Source organism: Cornus florida, unplaced genomic scaffold (genome assembly GCF_030987335.1).
Source record: "Cornus florida cultivar Cherokee Brave unplaced genomic scaffold, ASM3098733v1 CherokeeBrave_3.0.0_Hap2_Chr01, whole genome shotgun sequence".
In the NCBI taxonomy this organism is placed as follows: Eukaryota; Viridiplantae; Streptophyta; class Magnoliopsida; order Cornales; family Cornaceae; genus Cornus; species Cornus florida.
Window position 1 is genome coordinate 54626099 of NW_026775571.1, and position 19141 is coordinate 54645239.

General features: G+C 33.1%; 1 protein-coding gene across 1 annotated transcript; it reads left to right on the forward strand.

The window, feature by feature from the left end:
- The first annotated feature begins 11132 nt into the window (after window positions 1-11132).
- Window positions 11133-18097, forward strand: LOC132297341 (uncharacterized). Its single transcript, XM_059794911.1, has 5 exons — window positions 11133-11297; window positions 16929-17043; window positions 17153-17242; window positions 17382-17480; window positions 17601-18097. Exons 1-5 carry the CDS (start codon window positions 11230-11232, stop codon window positions 17700-17702), a joined length of 474 nt encoding a protein of 157 aa, XP_059650894.1. The 5' UTR covers window positions 11133-11229; the 3' UTR covers window positions 17703-18097.
- Window positions 18098-19141: the final 1044 nt, after the last annotated feature.

Here is a 19141-nt window from a genome sequence, read left to right on the forward strand (position 1 = left end):
ATATTAAGTTCATTTAAATGTGCATGTAAATTAATTGTGTATGTTAAAATAGTAAATTTATTCATTTAATTGTGCATGTATTATTATTAATAATTTTATTTGTTGGTTATGTTTATATTAATCATTATTAGTTAATTAAAGTATTATATTTATATGGTAAAGTATGATTATGATTGTAATGTATTCTTATGTAATAATAATAATTATAATTATAATAGTTTAATAATAATAATAATAATAATATAATTATAATAATTATAAAAGTTTATTAATAATAATAATAATAATAGTTATAGTAATAATAATAGTATTAAATCAATGTAATGATGGAAAATTAAATATTAGGATAGAATTTCATTTACTATGGTAGAATGGTGGATCAAATATCTTGACTAAGATTGCATTGTCTTAAAGCCATATAGGTGGGAATGTTGAAAGTTAATGTTTAAGTTAGATATTTGTATTATATATATTATATAAATTAGTATATATTAGTTAGTTAGTTACAATTTGAAAGAAACTCACGTAAGTAGAAGAGCAAAATTCTAGTGAGCCATTGTAAAAGTGTGGAAAGGAAGAAAGAGAAAGAAAGGAGCTTGGACCGGTGTAGGGAATTTACCCGACTACGCGCAACCGGCGGATTTATTTTAAATCCAAAAAGGCAAGTTATTATCTATTTTTTCCCTTTGAATTAATAAACTAATTGTTTAGTTTATTGATATTATTTTAGAGCATAGAGACCATGTAAGGAGTTTAATAAATTAGGAATTTTAGTTTATTAAATTTGTGAAATTTTAATTATTTAGGATGGTATATACTTAGTTATTATCCTATGATGTTCAAAATAGCTAAAAATATTTCCTTAAGGCATTAGGAATTTTTTTAGAATTTTTAGGAATTTTCCGGGGCTTTTCTGCATTTTCCGGCGACTTTCCGGCGAGTTTTCCTGTCGCCGGCAATGGGGGAGATGACCGGAGTGATCCGGTGTGTTGCGGCGTACTGCAGGTTGGTGTGCGCGCACATCCTGGCCCTTGGGAGTGTTAGATTGATCCGGTGCATCGCGGTCCATGTTAGCGCGATACACCCGGATCAATGACCGTTGGATTAGGTGTAAGGTGATAGATGGATCCGATGTTGCGCGCCTGCAGCAAAGCCCATGCAACCAACAAATCAGGATCCACCACGTCTGCAGGAGCCTTCAACGCGCGCGTGGGAGCGCGTGCGCGTGTGAGGAAAGTGGCGGCGCGTGTAGGAAGCTCTGGGAGGCGCGTGAGGGCGCTTGTGGGGTCTCTGCAGCTGCTGGAAAAGTCCAGAATACCCCTAAGGACTGATTTGTAATTTCCAGAGTCTTCGACTTGCATTTTTGGGCCTCGGGTTGGTATTTTCGGGATTAGCGGGACATTAAATGATTATTGTACTACCCGTTAATTATTATTATGTCTGATTACTATTTCTAAATATTAATTGTATCATTTTCAGTACGGGTCGCTATTAAACAGATGTAATTAATTTAATGACATTGTTAAATATTAATTGTGTCATTATTTTATTAAATGGTATTAATGGTTAATGTTCAATTAAATGATTACCTGGTTTTATAAATTGTCCATTATACATTACGGGATTATTTATGTTGTTAATGATATACAAATCATTATTACTATGCTGTGTGCATTTCAGGAGGTAAATGGACTGCTAAATAAATTATGTCGCATTTATATTATATGGATGTGTTGCCATATAGAACCATGTGAGTTGACTAATAAGTTGAGACTCATTTATACCTTATGCATTCGTTGCTATAGACAGATGTGTGGCTGTCGGGGTATGTGGTTTAATATTATTGGCATGTGTTGACTAATTGACATACTCGGTATATTTATTAATATTATCGGCATGTGTTGCCTAATTTATATGCTCAGTATATTCATCAGTACCTTGAGAGGTGTTATCATCTGTGTAGTTCGTTATAGTCGGTGTTGTCAGTACCGTGCACCATGTATAATAGCTGATTTCTCGGGTAGGGAAAGGCGACACTTAACCACCTGGTGTGAGTCTAAGTGATCACCGTCTATTCTGGTTGAGGTCATGTTATACATTGGATAGTCCCCTTAGGATGTATACAGATATAGTACTCATCCGATTCATAATGATTAATTTATTTGATTCTCTGATTTGGGTCATAGTAGAGAGGACTTGCTCGTGGGGTTAACCCACCATTGTTGTTATTTCAGGATACAGTCAGTACCCGTTCCAAGGTTGAGGTTAGCAGTGTGGGACCACCATCCGAACTCATCTACTCTTACGATCCAGTTCAGGGTAGAAGTTTTACGTATTACTTCAGTTTCAGTTTTTATTTACTTTTGACGTCGAACTCTCAGGTTTATATTTAGGGATCCTTGACATAGGATTTCCAAGTTGTAATGGAGGACTGTATTTAAATAAAGGATGGATGGATGTTGTATTATTTAATGTTTCTTTCCTGTCTAAATTCTTTTATTTCCATCATTTTGTATTCCATGCTTGTATATTGCCAATTGTTTTTGATATCCCTCGTTTTTCGTGTATAAGCCTGATCAACTTATGCGTGGAAAATGTGGGGGTGTTACATGAGTGCTCTCCACCGATTAATGTAATCGATTACAGGTTCATCCTTCCATTGCTTCGTGTTAGTCAACTCTATCATACTAACAGTACGACGAGTACTATAGAACCTGTTCAAGAATTCTCGTTCCATTTGGTCCCAACTATCAATTAACTCTGACTTTAGGTCAGTGTACCACTCGAACGTGTTTCCTTTAAGGGAGCGGACAAACTGTTTAACTAGTAAGTCCCCCTCCGTTCCGGCATTGTTGCAAGTCTCGATAAAATGGGCAATGTTTTGCTTGAGGTTACCTTTTCCGTCAAATTGTTGAATCTTCAGAGGTTGGTATCCTACATGCATCCTCATACTGTCGATTTTCCTTGTATAGGGCTTTGAGTACATGAGAGTGCTCTGTGAAACGCCTCCATATTTGGCTCGGATTGTATTCGTTATCATATCTTGCAATTGTGCGACATATAATGAAGAGACTGAAGAAGCATAATTGGTTTGACTAGCTGTCTGTTCTGTCACTGGCGTCTGGTTTTGACTAGCCGCCTGTTCTGTCATCGGCATCTGTTTGGGGTCCTCCATATGAGTACCTTGTGCGGTAGAATTAGGATTCTCCGTCGGCATTGTTGTGGAAGATGTAGGATTCCCAGACAGTGGTGGTGTGAAAGTTACATGATTCCCAATTGGCGGTGTTGTGGAAGATATAGGATGCCCAAATTGTACTGGCGATTCACCGAAGGTCTGAACTTCCACTTTGTTCATCAGCATAGCGATTTGTAAGTCTTTCTCTTCAACAGTCTTTGTGAGGTTCTCAATGGCACGAGACATAGTTGCTAGTTGTTCTTCCACCGTAGCAGCTCCAGTCATCATAGCAGCAACCACATCTGAGTATAATAAGCCTTGAGAGTCAATGTTCCTTGAAGTGATTGATTGCTCCGAAGTCTGACGTGGTGACTCTAGAGGTGAAACGACACTAGAGTGAGCATCATAAACGGAATGAGGTAAATCTGGTGGCGGAATCTCCTCTGGAACAACGTCAGGGTTCTTGACATGTTGAGTTTTCACGTTCGCCGGCTTTGCAGGATTGGTTTTCACCAAGTCTTGCTTATGTTTGGATGACGCGATTGCCTGGGACTTGCTACGTGTCATAGGGCCCGCCAAGGTACTTTCATCACTTGATTTGGCCTTCGTGCCACTTTTCATGGTGGCTTTGACGTCGACCTTTGTGGTAGCGATGTTCTTTTAGGCTTTCTTCTCTGTCGGAGTCTTAGGGGGAGCCATAGAATCTGATAAAAAAAGAAATTTGATGGTAGGAGAAAGAGATGAGAGGCAAAGGATGTCCCATCGGGAGTGCCACAAATTTGTACACACAAATTTTATAAGTTTGCAATAGAAACAAAATATGAAGCAAATAATATATTTTTATTAATTTGAGAAATTGAGGTACAATCCTTTGTAATATTCTTTACAAAAATAATGGTCCTCTGATTCGATCTCCTTTTTGTTGTTGGTTAGATCCAAGGGCTACAAAAGCTTGATCTTGAATCACCGTGGAATTTGATGAAGAACGGCAAGTCTTTAGTTGTGCTTGTTGTTGATCACCGTGGAATTTGATGAAGAACGACACGATTTGATGTGCTTGGTGTTCTTTGCCTTTGGGTTTGGATGTTCGGGATGAGAGTTTCTGTATTTCTCTCTGGAATTCTAGATTTCTGAATTCTGAATTTGTGTACCCCTTTCCTCCTTCTTCCAGGCCCTATTTATAGGCTTCTTGGATTAATAGGATGATGACACGTGTCATCTCCTGATAAGGATAAAATTATAATTGAGCCAGGCCGGTTATATTATGATAATTGTCCTTTAAAATAATTATTCCAAATATATTTTATTAGGAATAATTATCTTTCCATTTAATTATCTGAGCTGAGCTAATTAAATAATTTAAGTGGACTAAGTTTGGGCCAATTAAACAATTTAATTAAACATTAAACCCATATTTAATGGGTCAATTTGTCAAAACCAAAGCCCACTAAAATTTTAGTGTCTACAATCACTGAGATGCCCGCCAAGTTTTGGTGCCAACACACATATAATGAGTAATGATACTATGTCCGATCGATCAAATTGACCTACTCTTAGTCCAAATCTTACATGTAACTGTCACGTAATTACCTAAACTATTAATATTTTATTTGGGCGCTAAAGATACCAAAAATAAATATATATTCTTTCTCTCGCATCCATTTTGTCATCAACTTTTGAAGTTTTTTTTTTTTAATCAAATCCCCAAAACTGATACAATATACAGAAGCCAAAATATATATTGAAAAAAAAAAAAAAAAAAAAAAACAACAACAACAACAACATGAAATTATACCTTTAGTCTTATTAGGGCTTGTTTCTTTCTCTTCAAGCAAATATATGCGTTTATATGTATTTTTCCCTTTGATTTTATGAACCAATAGAGACTTCTCAATACTTTGTTTTACTTTCAATTTTGCAAAGTGGAAAGAGAGAACCGTGAGTCAAGAAGAGGAATGCGGAAATCAGAGAAATAGAGAGAGGTCGTCCAAACCTCTTGAGCTTTTTTCCATATTTATTTTTAGTATCTTTAACAAAGTAACACATTAAATTCGGATTAAAAATATGTCAATTTGATCTGACAGAATATCATTACTCCATGTATAATTCATTTTATACTTGATTTATTCATGGTGTCCTGGACCGAACGGGCCAAAACTTATTCACCCAAAGTCAAGGGCGGAGCCAGGATTGCAAAGTAGGAAGGGCTAAAAATAACTAAACCCATGATTGCTTAGTATGTCATTCATGCTTTAAATACATAATTATGATGCATCAGTTATTCAATTAAACCCAATAATCTACAACCTTTTAACATATTTACACTTCCAAACTCTAACGTATTTTCACAGTTAAGAATTCATTGAAGTTTGCTTCATACAAGTATTAAAACAAACAACGACAAGAATGTAAGATATATATGTTCCTTATCAATAAATTCACATTAGAAAGTAAGACATATGTGCTCCGCCCCTGATTAGTTATTAATCTATTACATAATAAATTACCCAATTTAATCAGAAATTATCAAGTCATCAACAAATTTTTTTTTGCAAAAATAAAATTCAATATTTCACTGAATTAACAATAATAATCCATGATATCCATCCACATGGCTTAGTACCTTACACACGAAGAGTTTAGGTCTTCTTCCATAGACTAACAATGTGTTTGATTTACTGGGCTGGGCCCTATTATATTTTATTATGGTTTATTTTGTGATCGGATATGTCCATGGTTCGTGAGCTTGCTCATATTTAAGGCTTGACCTTTGTAAATTTTATAACTCTTTTTATTTATAGAAATACTATGGATTGGGCTGGGTTGATAAGAAGAGGAATAATAGTATATAGGCTTATGGAAACCATAGGACTAAATATTTTTTTTTCAATTGGACCTGGGCTATAGCCTAGGTTAGCCCATTATTAGTTCCTCCTTGCCCAAAGTCCTAGTTTGATTTATAATTTTCCTAAACATTTATTTTACGGTACAATGCAATGACTAACCCAATAAGACTGGAGTGAGGCGGCTTGACTACCAGGGTTTTAAATTGTTTCAATGTTTTTAATTTAAGAAAAATTCTTCATTAGTCATTTAGAAAATTAAAGAATATTGTAAAAAAATATAGCACTTTCAAAGAAACACAGGACCAAGGACCGTGGAGGAATAATATAAGCTTAGTTGGGTTCGGTTTTTTCAATGACTTCTATAAAAATTAGAAATTTGTACATAAATTTGTTTAATTACAATTTTTTTAAAAATATCATGAAAAAAGTATGGATTTACTTTGTTCAATTTTTAGAGAACATATTTTTGTTTTCTGAGAACTTAAAACTATAATATTGTATTAAAAAAGTGTTTCATTAACAGATTTGATAATTGTTTTTTCAAGATCCAACAAAAAAAATAGATTCTTATATAGTTTTTTGTTTTTGAGAATTGTTTGTTAGAATAAAAAACCTAACAAAATTTTCTGAATTTTTAATAACTATTTTTAGAAGATTGAAGGAAACAGCTATAACTTTGCAAAACACACAAACATGCCCTGCAAAAATTTCAAAAAAGAAAAACCCACATCAAAGCAATGAACATGTCAGTCATCCAATGCATGTTCCTATTGGATCCGATTATTCAATAATAGTTGGCTCTTGTCTGAGTCTCTGACATGATCGAGAACTCTCTCTCTCTACTTTATCCCTGCAGTTTATTATATATATATATATATATATATATATATATATATGCATGCATGCATTACAGCATTAGCTTCAAGAGGATGTGGTAATCCACTAGTCCTCCTCCCCTGCATTTTCTACTCATAAACGCATATAAGTGGGGTGGGGGTGTGTGTATATATATATTATATATATATATATACATGCCTTTAGACGTGAACCTAGCTAACAATTCATCAGAAAACTGCATGACAGAACATTAGTAGATCTAATGCTATTCCAACTTGTTTAATCTCTTGATCTGTTTTCATAGTTTATGATATCATCATACAAGTGTGGCAAAAAAAATTAAATAAATAAATAAATAAGAGGTCTGTCCTCCCCTAGATCTAAATAATTGTTGAAGTGAATTTAAATATTTATAAAAGAGAATAATTTAATACGTCCTTAAAAGGAGGCCAGTGTTTAAATAATTTTTGGTCCAACCTAGCAGCAAATAACTTTCTCCTTTTGACCTCCAAAGTAGGTGAGAATTTGAATAAGTAGTAATTTTTAATTAGCCGAGTTAGTAATGTTTCCTTTTCTTGATTGTACAATTTTGACTTATATATATATATATATATATAATTAGACGATTTAGTAATATCCTAGCTCTTAATTGTACTATCTTGACTTACATAAAACAATAAAAATACATATAATTAGATGATTTAGTAATGTCTTTCTTGAACTTATATAATTATTTGAATCAAAAAATAAAAAATAAAATTAAGAAAACAACAATATACTTTTTTTTCTTTTTTCGTTTTTTTTCAAAACAATAGAAAAACTTCCTTGCATTGGAATGTGAATTTTTGCTTACATGAAAAACTTCCTTGCGCCCGTTATACGGTGCAATTAATGTACACAATGAAGTTTTTCTCTTCATGCTATTAAGCTAGATTGGAAGGTGAATTTTCCCTTTCATAGGAGAAAAAACTTCCTTGCGTCTGTTGCATGAATTTTCCCTTCCATAAGGAAAATTTTCTCCTCATGTTAGAAAGTTGGATTGGAACATGAATTTTTTCTTCCATAGGAGAGAAACTTTGTTGCACCCGTTGTACAGTACAACAAATGCAAGGAATTTATTCTCCTCATGCTATAAAGCTGGATTGGAAAGTAAATTTTCCCATCCATACATAGGAGAAAAACTTCCTTACAATCGTCGCATGGTGCAACGGATGTGCAAAGGACGCAATGTGAATTTTTTCTTCCGTATTAATTCCATTAATATTTAAGTATTAATAAATATATAATTAATTTATCTTACATTTATTGAAAATGATCACGCGGTCCACGATACCGAGTGGCTTCCCATAAATGATTAAAAAGTCTACTATCATTAATTCATCTCGTTGGATAGAATTAAAGGAGGAAATATTACTACCGTGAGGTCTAATCCCATTGCAGTTATCATGAGCATCATACCATAAAGTATAAAAGTTTGAAAGAGGATTGAATAAGAATTAATGTGAATGGAATAAAATAAAATAAAATCAAACCCTTCACTTATTACCAAAAAAAAAAAAAAAAAAACCTTCTTAACTAATCTTGAGGGCGTTGCTTTTGCTAAATACCTCCACCAAGTTGAGGATTTATGCAATTTCCCCACTATGAATTTTTTTCTTCTTCTTGAATTAGAAGTACAGTGATACATCTAACAAAACAAAAAAAAATTCAAATATGATTAAAAAAAAAAAATGCAAGTAAGTTTAGTTCAAATTTTGTATTAAATTTTTTTCAATTCCAAATCCAAAATTCTGATTGAGTGCCATAAAACATAGCATTAGTTAAATTCACACAATTGAGAGAATTGCACAAAAATAAATAGGTAGAGGGTTTAAGGCAAAACACCAAATGAAGAGGTTTAATGTAATTCACACTAAGAATTATACTATCAAAATTGTGTATTATGTATCATAGCATACAAATCAATCAAAATTTTATATTTTCTTCCTTTTGACTTCACGTATAATTTTAATTTACAGTAGATTTTGCTTTATGTTTTTGTTTTGATCCAAAATAGAAGTAAGGGATGTAAGAAAGTTTTTCTCCTCATGCTAGAAAGTTGGATTGGAACCTCAATTTTTCCTTCCATAAAGAGCAAGAAAGTTTTTTTCCTAGTAGTTGTGATTACTAGAAATATTAATTTCATTAATATTTAAGTATTAATAAATATATAATTAATTTATCTTACATTTATTGAAAATTATCACGCGATCTACCGAGTGGCTTCCCATAAATGATTAAAAAGTCTACTATCATTATTAATCCATCTGGTTGGGTAGAAATAAAGAAGGATATATTACTACCGTGAGGTCTATGCCATTGCAGTTGTCATGAGCGATCATATGTACAAATATTGATATGTAAAAGTTTGAAAGAGGATTGAATAAGAATTAATGTGAATGGAATAAAATAAAACCCTTCACTTATTACCCAAAAAAATATCCCTTCTTAACTAATCTTGTGGGGGTTACTTTTGCTAAATACCTCCACCAAGTTAAGGGGGATTTATGCAATTCCTCCACTATGAATTTTTTTTCTTCTTCTTCTTGAATTAGAAGTATATCTAACAAAAAAATATAATTCAAATATGATTATTCAAGAAAAAAAAAAGAAAGAAGAAAATATATTTTTTATATTATGATTGGAAGCACCGAATTAGGGCATTGGATTTGGAATTAAAGGAAACTTAGCTCAAATTTTGAATTAAATTTTTTTCAATCCCAAATTCAAGATATTGATTCAGTGTCATCAAACAAAACATTAGTTAATACGAATTGCAAAAAAATAAATAAAAAGGGGATTTAAGGCAAAACACCAAATCAAAAAAAATAAATAAAAAGGGGATTTAAGGCAAAACACCAAATCAAGAGGTTTAATGTAATTCTCACTAAGAATTATACTATCAAAATTGTGTATTATATATCATATCATACAAATCAATCAAAATTTTATATTTTCTTTCTTATGACTTAAGCGACAGGATTAGTATAATTTTAGTTTACAATAAGATTACGGTTTTTATTATTTATTTATTTATTTTATCTAATTTCTCATCAAAGGGATGATTAGACGCTGTTTTGGAACCCTTTTTGCTTTGTGTTTTGTTTTGATCTAAAATAGAAGCAACGTTTTTATTTTGAAATGTATTCAATATTATTCGAAAACATATTTGGTAATGTATATTTGTTATTACATTTTTTGAAACTTTAACATGAAAGAGCATCACTATACATTTGGAATTAAAATTTGAGATTTCACCTTGAATTTGATGTGGCGATAACAAAAAGACATTAATATCCTCTATTTTAATACATATTATTCTTTCATGCATTTCTGTTTCTTATTTTAGTAAACTAACAAATTGTCAATTGAAGGAAAAGAAAAGAAAAGAAGGAACAATTACGCTAATCACTAATTTTTTTATATTATAAATACAAGTATATACTCTTCTTGGATATCTCTTTCAAAATTTAACCTTAATAAAAAAAATACCAAATCAAAATATAATTATAAAAAGTTTTAAGTGAATTATGTAAATTATTTGACAAGAAAGAGATCACTCATTAATGGTAAAAAATTGTTACTTAGATAGTTTTAATTATTTGAAGATTTAACCGAAAGAGTCTCCCAAATAAATTGAAATTGTTAGCTGTACGAGGGTTTGAATTCAATAATCATAAAGTTTTTCTATTGTTCTCTCTTTCCTATATTAAAATATTTTCCTATATTAAAAAAATTACTTTTAAAACACACAAGTAAGTTGACAAATATCAGTCACCTAATTTAAGATAAAATCACAAATCAAAATTCGTTAAGCATAAGATTTTCCATCATGAAAACATGTTTGACAAAAAAAAAATGTTGCAAGTTTAAAAGATAAAATGACTAGCTAAAATGATAATTTATGAATATATTTTTTTTTTGGTAATGTTCATTGCTACCGTGCCGAAACAACCAAAACCACTTATTTGGTGCTCACGATTTTGACATTTTTTTAAAAAACGTTTCAGTACACTGTCTCAAGTAAAAAACACAAAGCAGAAGCAGTATCCAAACGTGCCCTTAACTCATAATTTTATGTGTTTAAAATGTACTGTACTAATTTAAAATCAAGTTCATGACAACTATCATGGAGTAGATCTCACCATAGCATTACTTTGGGATGAGGAATCGAATTAGCGTGTTAATATCAGTTTTCTGATATTCCGATTTGGCTGCTTTTTTTTCTTTTTCTTTTGTTGACTCTATTAAGACCACCACCAACAACACCAAGTAATCTCTCATTTTCACTTCTAGTGTTCGGAGGCGAAGAGTTCCGCTATTCTCTCTCTAATGGGTTTCTTTTCCTTCCTCGGAAGGGTCCTCTTCGCCTCTCTCTTCATCCTTTCTGCTTGGCAAATGTAAGTTCTCACACACTCTCTCTCTCTCTCTATATATATATATATATTTTTTTTTATATACATATATTTGAAAATTATCGACGTACTCTCTATTTGTATCGTCTTCATCTCATAAGGGTTCAAATAAATCTACATATATTTATGTATGAATTCATTCGGATGTATTTATGTATGTATAAATGTTGCGTATTGTCAGATCTAGTTTTTTGTTGCACTAGATAAATTGTTGATTTATAGGGTGCTTCTTTTGATGTGAATCTACTTTGTTGCTGTTATACTGATCTGTTTCATCGCTGAGAAAGGTAAGGAAAGTAAGAGAAAATTTGATATTGTATCGTGTTGTTTTGTTGTTCATTTCTGGAAGAAAATAGAAGCTGTACTAGGGTCTGTTCAGTGAAGGGTTTTCGTTTTCTCAGATGTCAAATAGTGTATAATCTGTGACTCATTTGATCATTTTGTTGTGTGGGGTCCATTTTCTTTTTCCCGACCTCTTCTGGTTCTTTTTGGGTTTTTTAGTGTATTATATGTGGGTTTTGTAGTGTATTATTATATGTTGTTATAATGATTAGTTCTTCACTCATTACCTTTAATGGTGGATATAATTTACTTGATTTCTTAATTTGGGCTGCATAGGTGGTCATTTTGTTCCCTTCAAATTTTATGATTAGTTCAATCCTCAAAATTATTTAATTGAAGACCTATTTAAATATCTGACTCTATGAGTCCCAATCTCACCATCACTCTCTTTCATGGGTGTTCTCTTTTGGGTGAGTTGAAATCAGTCCTAATTCAAACCTGGCAACCACACAGACTGAATGTATTTGAAATTTAAAATTGTGATTTTGAAGTAAACATTATTGCTAGAGCTATATTTGATTGCTTCTATCATCTTTCAAGTGGAATGCAGTGCCGGATTGTTTCAAGTGGAGGCCTAAATGAAAATTTTAAACTAGGCCTCCAACATGATAGTCATCATAATCTCCATTATCACCTTTACTACTGCCATTATTTATTTATTTTTTAAAATTTTTTGGGTAAGTTCACATTTACCAACACACTACCACCATAAACAATTCCTTTGACTCCAAAGAGTTCCTGTCCCTCCTATGCGAACTTTCTTTATTTCATTTTTTCCCCTTTCATCTTCTTATATGTGTTTTCCCCCATTTGAACTTCTTGTCCTATTACTTTTAAGTAAACTAGTGTTTCTTATTATGATGTCCTGGTGCTGATAGATCTTTCACAGGACTCTCATTTTACCCCTCCTCATTTGAATCCTTTGATTTGATGTCTAGGGTTTTAGTCCCATTAATTAGTGTGCTTTATTTTATTGTATTTTCCAGAATAAATTAAAAGTGAGTGTGCAAATGGCAATGTAAGATGTCTAAATATTTGATCTTGGATGAAAGTTCATCATAGTTTGTTGTTATCAAATAATGCTTCTCAACTTAGAAGAAAGGACCAGCTGACCTACACAACGGTTTGTTTGGTTGTCCTCATTATCTCAGTGGTTCAACATTATGATAATTGGCCTAGGTCAATTAAGCTTTGCATGTGTAGCAATCCTGACCAACTCCAATTGTGTCTCACCTTTTGTTAATGTGCTCCACACATTGTTCATGCAATATGATCTGTGGAAAGTAAAGATGTTCTGGTTTGGTTTCATGTTAATTTCCTCTGTTATTCTCATGTATTGGTTTAATACTATCGATGGACAAAGCTATCGATGGACAAAGCTATCGATGGACAATGCGTTACTTAGGTCATTGACTATTAAAAACAAGGGTTGAGTGCACAAAACACCCCTCTAATATAGATTTTGTGCACGATGACCCCCCTACTTTTTAATTTGTGCGATGTCAGACCCTACTTTTGTAGAAAGGTAGCAAACACCTCTCTAAAACCACTTTTTTGTGACATGCGACATAAAGTATTTGTATTATTCCATTTTTGGCCTTTTTGCCCTTTTAACATGCCAAAAATGTCCTTCTTGCGATTGTTATATTAATTTTCAAATTTTAACCTCTCAGAAAAAGCACCCAATCTCTCTCTCTCTCCCCCGAGTTTAAACACTTTAATGATGGAAACACAATGAATATCTAAAGCTTGCTATATTGGACATTGTCCTAGCTAAGTACTACCAAATCTCTGACATGGAGAACTTTTTGGTTCACCCTTAACATTCTCGTTTCCGCTACATGAAGGCATTTTTCTTGTGTGTGTGTTTTTTTTTTTTTTTTTTTCTTTATTTGCATTTGGGGGAAGTGATATGTCGAAAGTCATGTTCCAAAGCGACGCCTTGGACGTCTCTGGAGAGGGTACTGATACAAAATTATAAGGATAATTACAAGAATTCCTAAATCCTGAACTTAAATATCCTTTTATCAAGGGTAAGGTTTGGAACTGCACTCAGTGAGATTGCGGTTAAAGTCATTTGGGTTAAATATGATACCTAATTACCTATGCAAAAGAAATTTCTTTATTTTCTTTATAATTTACTATAGAAGATGCTGATGGAATAACTTGAAAAATTACCATGATATGTTAATAATACTTTAAATCATTAGTAGGTTTAATATTAATTTATGTAACTTGGAAGTTTATGTGGTCAATCAAAATCGATTCTTGACATATACTATCGTATATTATCGGTTTGATACATCAAATAATTAGAGGTACTCAAGACATAACCATAGTAATAAAGATGAAAAGTATCAACATTATTTTCAAATTATGAAAATTGATCATATTAACTCAATTTCCATGTTAAATTACTTTAAATTGGGATTTATAGTGAGGCAAAAAAAAGGCAGGGACAATCTCGGTAACAGTATTAATAAATATACCCCAGCATTATTGCCCAATCACATTCTGAGAGGACATTAAACATCAAAGTATTATAGCCCCTAATTATTATTAATTACGATGTAAGTGACAATTATAGGAAGGATTAATAATTAAAGAATTTAATCTAGTTGGGTCATTTATGCAAATTGTAGAGAGAGAGAGAGGGAATGTCCAATTTTGTCATTTCCCATTTGCATATATTTTTAAATAATATATAAAATAAAATTTTGGAAGGGTATTTAAGTTCTTGCATGAGTTTAACGTGTCAGAAGGTCCTTGTTTAAACACATTATAAACATGAGGGGGATTTAGGGAACACCGGGGGGGCACTATATCAATAGTAGATGGGTGTTTTCTGCACTTCACCCTAAAAACAATCCAGGTGAAATTGCCTTATTAGTCTCAGTTAAGCAGGGTTGTTATTTCCCAGTTCCAAATTAATTTATTTTCTGTTTATACCCTTTTCCTACTCTTGAATAATTTCTTTTTATCCATACCTTTACTCGACCACCAAATTGAGCATGAAGCTATCTCCGGGCTGATATTTTTGTAAAACTTACTTTTCTTTTTGGATGTCATTTATGATTACTCTTTTGTAGCGATAGACAATAACACCATCAATTACATTATAAGGCAAATTGTGCAGTTTACTGGAACTCCTAGTCGTATGTGAAGTTGCTCCAGTGTCCAATTTCTATCTTACCAAAAAAAATTATAAGAATTTCTGCATATACTTGCAAGGTTTGAAATCAGGATCCCATGCTGGATTGATGGGGTCTTTAGGCTGAATTATATATTTTTGATTGAGAATCATAAGATTATAAAAATTTAGAAAATTAATATCATATTTATGTATCTTAAGAGTTCTTAAGCCTTGTATTATGCTTTCCGTAGAAGTCCGTCCATAGAAAGTCACTGTTTCTTTATGAGTGTTCTTTCAATTTGGTTGTGATGGATATGATGAGTCTAATGAATTAGAGATCTCTGCGGACTGTTTAGTTCCATCTTTTCTGAGCTACTATTATCGTACAAAATCTTGACGCAGATCCCACAAAATTCTATTGGTTTTGATTGTGCTTGACATGGTTTTTGCAGTCTTATTCCCGACTAGTTTTCTTAATGAAACCTTTCTTGTTAATTTATTTTGTTTTCACTCTACTACTTACCTACATCACTTGGCCTGTAGGTTCTTTCACCTCTTGTTAAAATTAGGACAACTACATATTTTCTTTGAAGTGTTTCTAGGAATAAATAATTTCACTTTCTGATTTTATATTGGATTTCAGCACAGGTTCATTGGAAAGCTAAATATTGGTTTTCACTAAAAAGAAAAAGAAAAAGAAACATATGTTAAGCAACATATTATTACATTAAAATATTTTTATGTATGAGTAAAGCAGATAGCAAGTGTTTGTTATTAAATATCTAATTTAACTTGTGCACTTATTTCACAAACTGAAATCTGATATTAAAGCTTCCTATAAGAACTTAATCTTTCGGTGGAGACTGTTGTTTTAGAATGATCAATTGGGGTGGATCTAAGATTAACGATCGAGGCTATGGCACAGGTTGGACGATCTAGGTATAGATCCGAACAGTTCGATCGATCGTGCTTTTGGTCGAGTGACTCTCTGTCAATCGATTGAGCTATTGGTCAACCGCTACTATCTAGGTATGATCAACTGAACTTTCACTAAAATATAATTTTTCTGGGAACATGTCGATCGGTAGAGGTATCGATCGAGCTATACTGTTTCTGAAAAATCCATTCTAAAAACTCTTTAGAAATCTTTAAGAAAACATATAATAGATATTAAAGTATAATTTTTCTTGGAACATATCGATCGGTAGAGTTCTCAACCAAGCTATACTTTTTTTTGAAAAATTCCAGTCTAAAACTCGTTAGAAATCTTTAAGAAAACACAGGATAGAAACCCCCATTTTTAAAACAGATGTTTAAAAATGTACTTATTTTTAGCCATTTGAAGATCAAATCTAGGTCAAACATGGTCTATTGGTCTCGTTTACCTTTCAATTAGATGTGTGATTGAATCTTGAGAGATCAGCGGCGTGTCTTTCATGATCTTCATCTCCATCATCTTCTTGTGATTGTAGACAAACGTTTCATGACTTTGACAAACGTTACAACCTAGGTTCTGAGTAGGAATTTGCTAACACATGAGTACATGACTCATTATCCTAAATACGTTGAACATCTAAAGGTCAATAACACCTTCCTTGATGAGCGCCTATTCTCTCAGTTTTGTACATCACACGTGTCGGGCATTTTGAGGACCGGATTGTTAGTGCTTAGTGATATTGCCAATGATCTAGTTTACGAGGGAATTTTGATAGGAAATATGCATTCATTTCCATTATTCATGAGTGTGTTTAATTGATTGCCATCTTTGTGACTTGCAAACATGCGCCCAAAAACGTTTGCTTTAGGCAATTTGTGATTAGGTTGGGCTTTGTGCAACTTTAGATTATTGATGTTTTCCATGTTAGATTTGAATAGCCTCTGGTGAAAATGACCATTTTGGTCGAGCGGCTGATTATGGTGTTGAAACTGATCATGGAGTGTTATCATATATATGATTGCTGTAATGGTTTTTTCAATTTTGAAACCAGACACTGATAAAACAAGTTATGCATATGAGGATTTAGTTTTCTGTTTCTCAAGTTTTAACCAATTTTGTGACTGGGCCCTTAATTGCTTATTCACTTGTTAGTGGAAGAATACTATGCATTTTTTTTTTTTTAATTTGGTGTGCATCTGCATAGGTTCAATGAATTTGGTGTAGATGGTGGACCTGCAGCAAAGGAATTGGCTCCCAAACTAGTAGTTCCCCAGAAGTTTCTGGATTCTAAATTGGGAGAAGGGGTCCTAAAAATTGACGTAAGGCTCTTATTGTTTTATTGGTTTCTTTTTGTTTGCTTGATGAATTGGGTTCATTTGCACCTTGCTTCATGTATAATTCTTTTGTAATTCGGATGTCTTTGTTCAGGTTAAGCATTTTGTTGGCGCCTCCATTTTTCTAAAAGGGCTTGGTGGCTTTCTATTTGTATTTGGCAGCACCTTTGGTGCTTACCTACTGGTTAGGACTTCTGCTCTTTCAAGTTATTTATTTCTTTTAGTTATTTGATCATGCATTCATGATGAAATTGTAGATTGATTTTTTATTTTCTTCCTATTACAGCTGATTTTATCACAATGTATTTGTTGTCCTTTTGTAGCTGTACCATTTGGCATACGCCACCCCACTTTTGTACGACTTCTACAATTATGACCTTGGAGATCCAGAATTTTTTGTACTCCTACAGGAATTTCTGCAGGTTTGTTTGATTTGTTTTGATATGTTTCTCGACACACACAAACACACACTATCATATATGTCTGTATATATTTATGCTTTAAAACTAACCTTCGGTTGGCTGGGCCTTTTTTCTTGGCAGTGCGTGGCACTTTTTGGCGCGCTGATTTTCTTCCTAGGGATGAAGAACTCAATTCCAAGGAAACAGCTCAAAAAGAAGACCCCAAAAACAAAGACAGGCTAGAAATATCAAAGAACAAATAGCTGGAAATTTGGTTGGCCTGGAGGTGTTCAAATTTGAGGTTGTGGAGTGGCTTCTCTGCGGCTCTGTTTTACATCATCGACCTTTTCTTTTTAAACTAGTTTGTCCAATATTTGATGCTGTAAACTCTCTTCTCTTCTCTTCTCCTCTTTTTTGGATTTCAAACATAACAGGTTCGTCGCAAGCCCTTGTTCCAGGAGAGAGGTATTGTCACTTCAAAAGAACACGTGTGAAATTTATTTCTTTTTTCTTTGTGCTATTGCAAAATGACTTTCTGCAAAAAGTTTAGGATTCTTGTTACAACTAGTTGAGTTTGAATTAAGAAAGACAAAACGGGCACTTTTACATGAAAGTGGTATCATTCATAGTGTTTACAATTGTGGCTGTTTATTGGCAATGGTGGTTGTCGCTTACCTATGAGGAGTAAATGTTTGGGTGTTATGGTTTCGAATTTGACTCAATTCTAGTGGTTGAAGTCAATCTACATCTTCCTGGTTATCTGGAGTAAACCAAGGAGACGAAAAGGTATTTCACCGAGGTTGTACCCAGCTAACCTTTGCCAACTTTAATTTTTGAATAAAAGAACAATGTGTCATTACCATCTTAAGATATAAATTGCTTTGGAGTAATGACAGGGAATCCATAGTCGGACAAATTTGATTAATTTTATGCGGATGACATTATAATGACATCAATCAGTTGGACTCTCAATCATTTTCCCATTACTTAGGTTTCATGAATGTAGCATCTCTTATATTGTGCATGAATGTATGTTGGGTTTGGCTTATTTTCAATTCATCAGGATCCAGGGACAGCTTGATGCCATCAGAAACATTCCTGTCTTACCTTAAAACAGATGACAAGAATGCCGGCTCTCCAAAGTCATAGCAGATTGTCCTACCGACTTTTCATTGAAGAAATTATTAAATGGTTTTAGAGCATCGACGACTTGGTGGTTCAATTTGATCAGGCTAGGTTTCTTTGTGGTGTCTTATTAAACTCTTGTGAGTTTACTCTTTTTAGTTGGAGAGTTTTGATTAGATTGGACCACAGGACCATCTATAGAAAAGTCTTAATCACTTCATTGATACCTACCTCTGACTCTGCCGTACCTATGGTATTATTCATCTCGTTAATCAGCAACGAAACGAGCTTATTTCATCTCAAAGCTTGTGATCGGAAAATGAGATCACCAATCACCAAAGAAACAAGCTTATTTCATCTCTAACCTTGTGATCGAAAAATGAGATCACCAATAGGCGTTAGCCCTGTTGGTATGATCTCTCTCCTTTACTAGGGGGGAGGTTGGAGTCCTAAACCCATACTAGGGTTAATATTGTGAGCACGGGTGCATATTTTTTAAAACATTCCGTAAATAAATAAACAACACATAATATATTTCAAAATGGATTCACGAGCCA

Bases quoted from the DNA above. Each gene is read 5' to 3' on its own strand.
- LOC132297341 (XM_059794911.1), top strand. From the start codon at position 11,230: ATGGGTTTCTTTTCCTTCCTCGGAAGGGTCCTCTTCGCCTCTCTCTTC. The intron at 11,298-16,928 runs GTAAGTTCTCAC...GCATCTGCATAG, and splicing joins ATCCTTTCTGCTTGGCAAAT to GTTCAATGAATTTGGTGTAG. The intron at 17,044-17,152 runs GTAAGGCTCTTA...GTCTTTGTTCAG, and splicing joins AAGGGGTCCTAAAAATTGAC to GTTAAGCATTTTGTTGGCGC.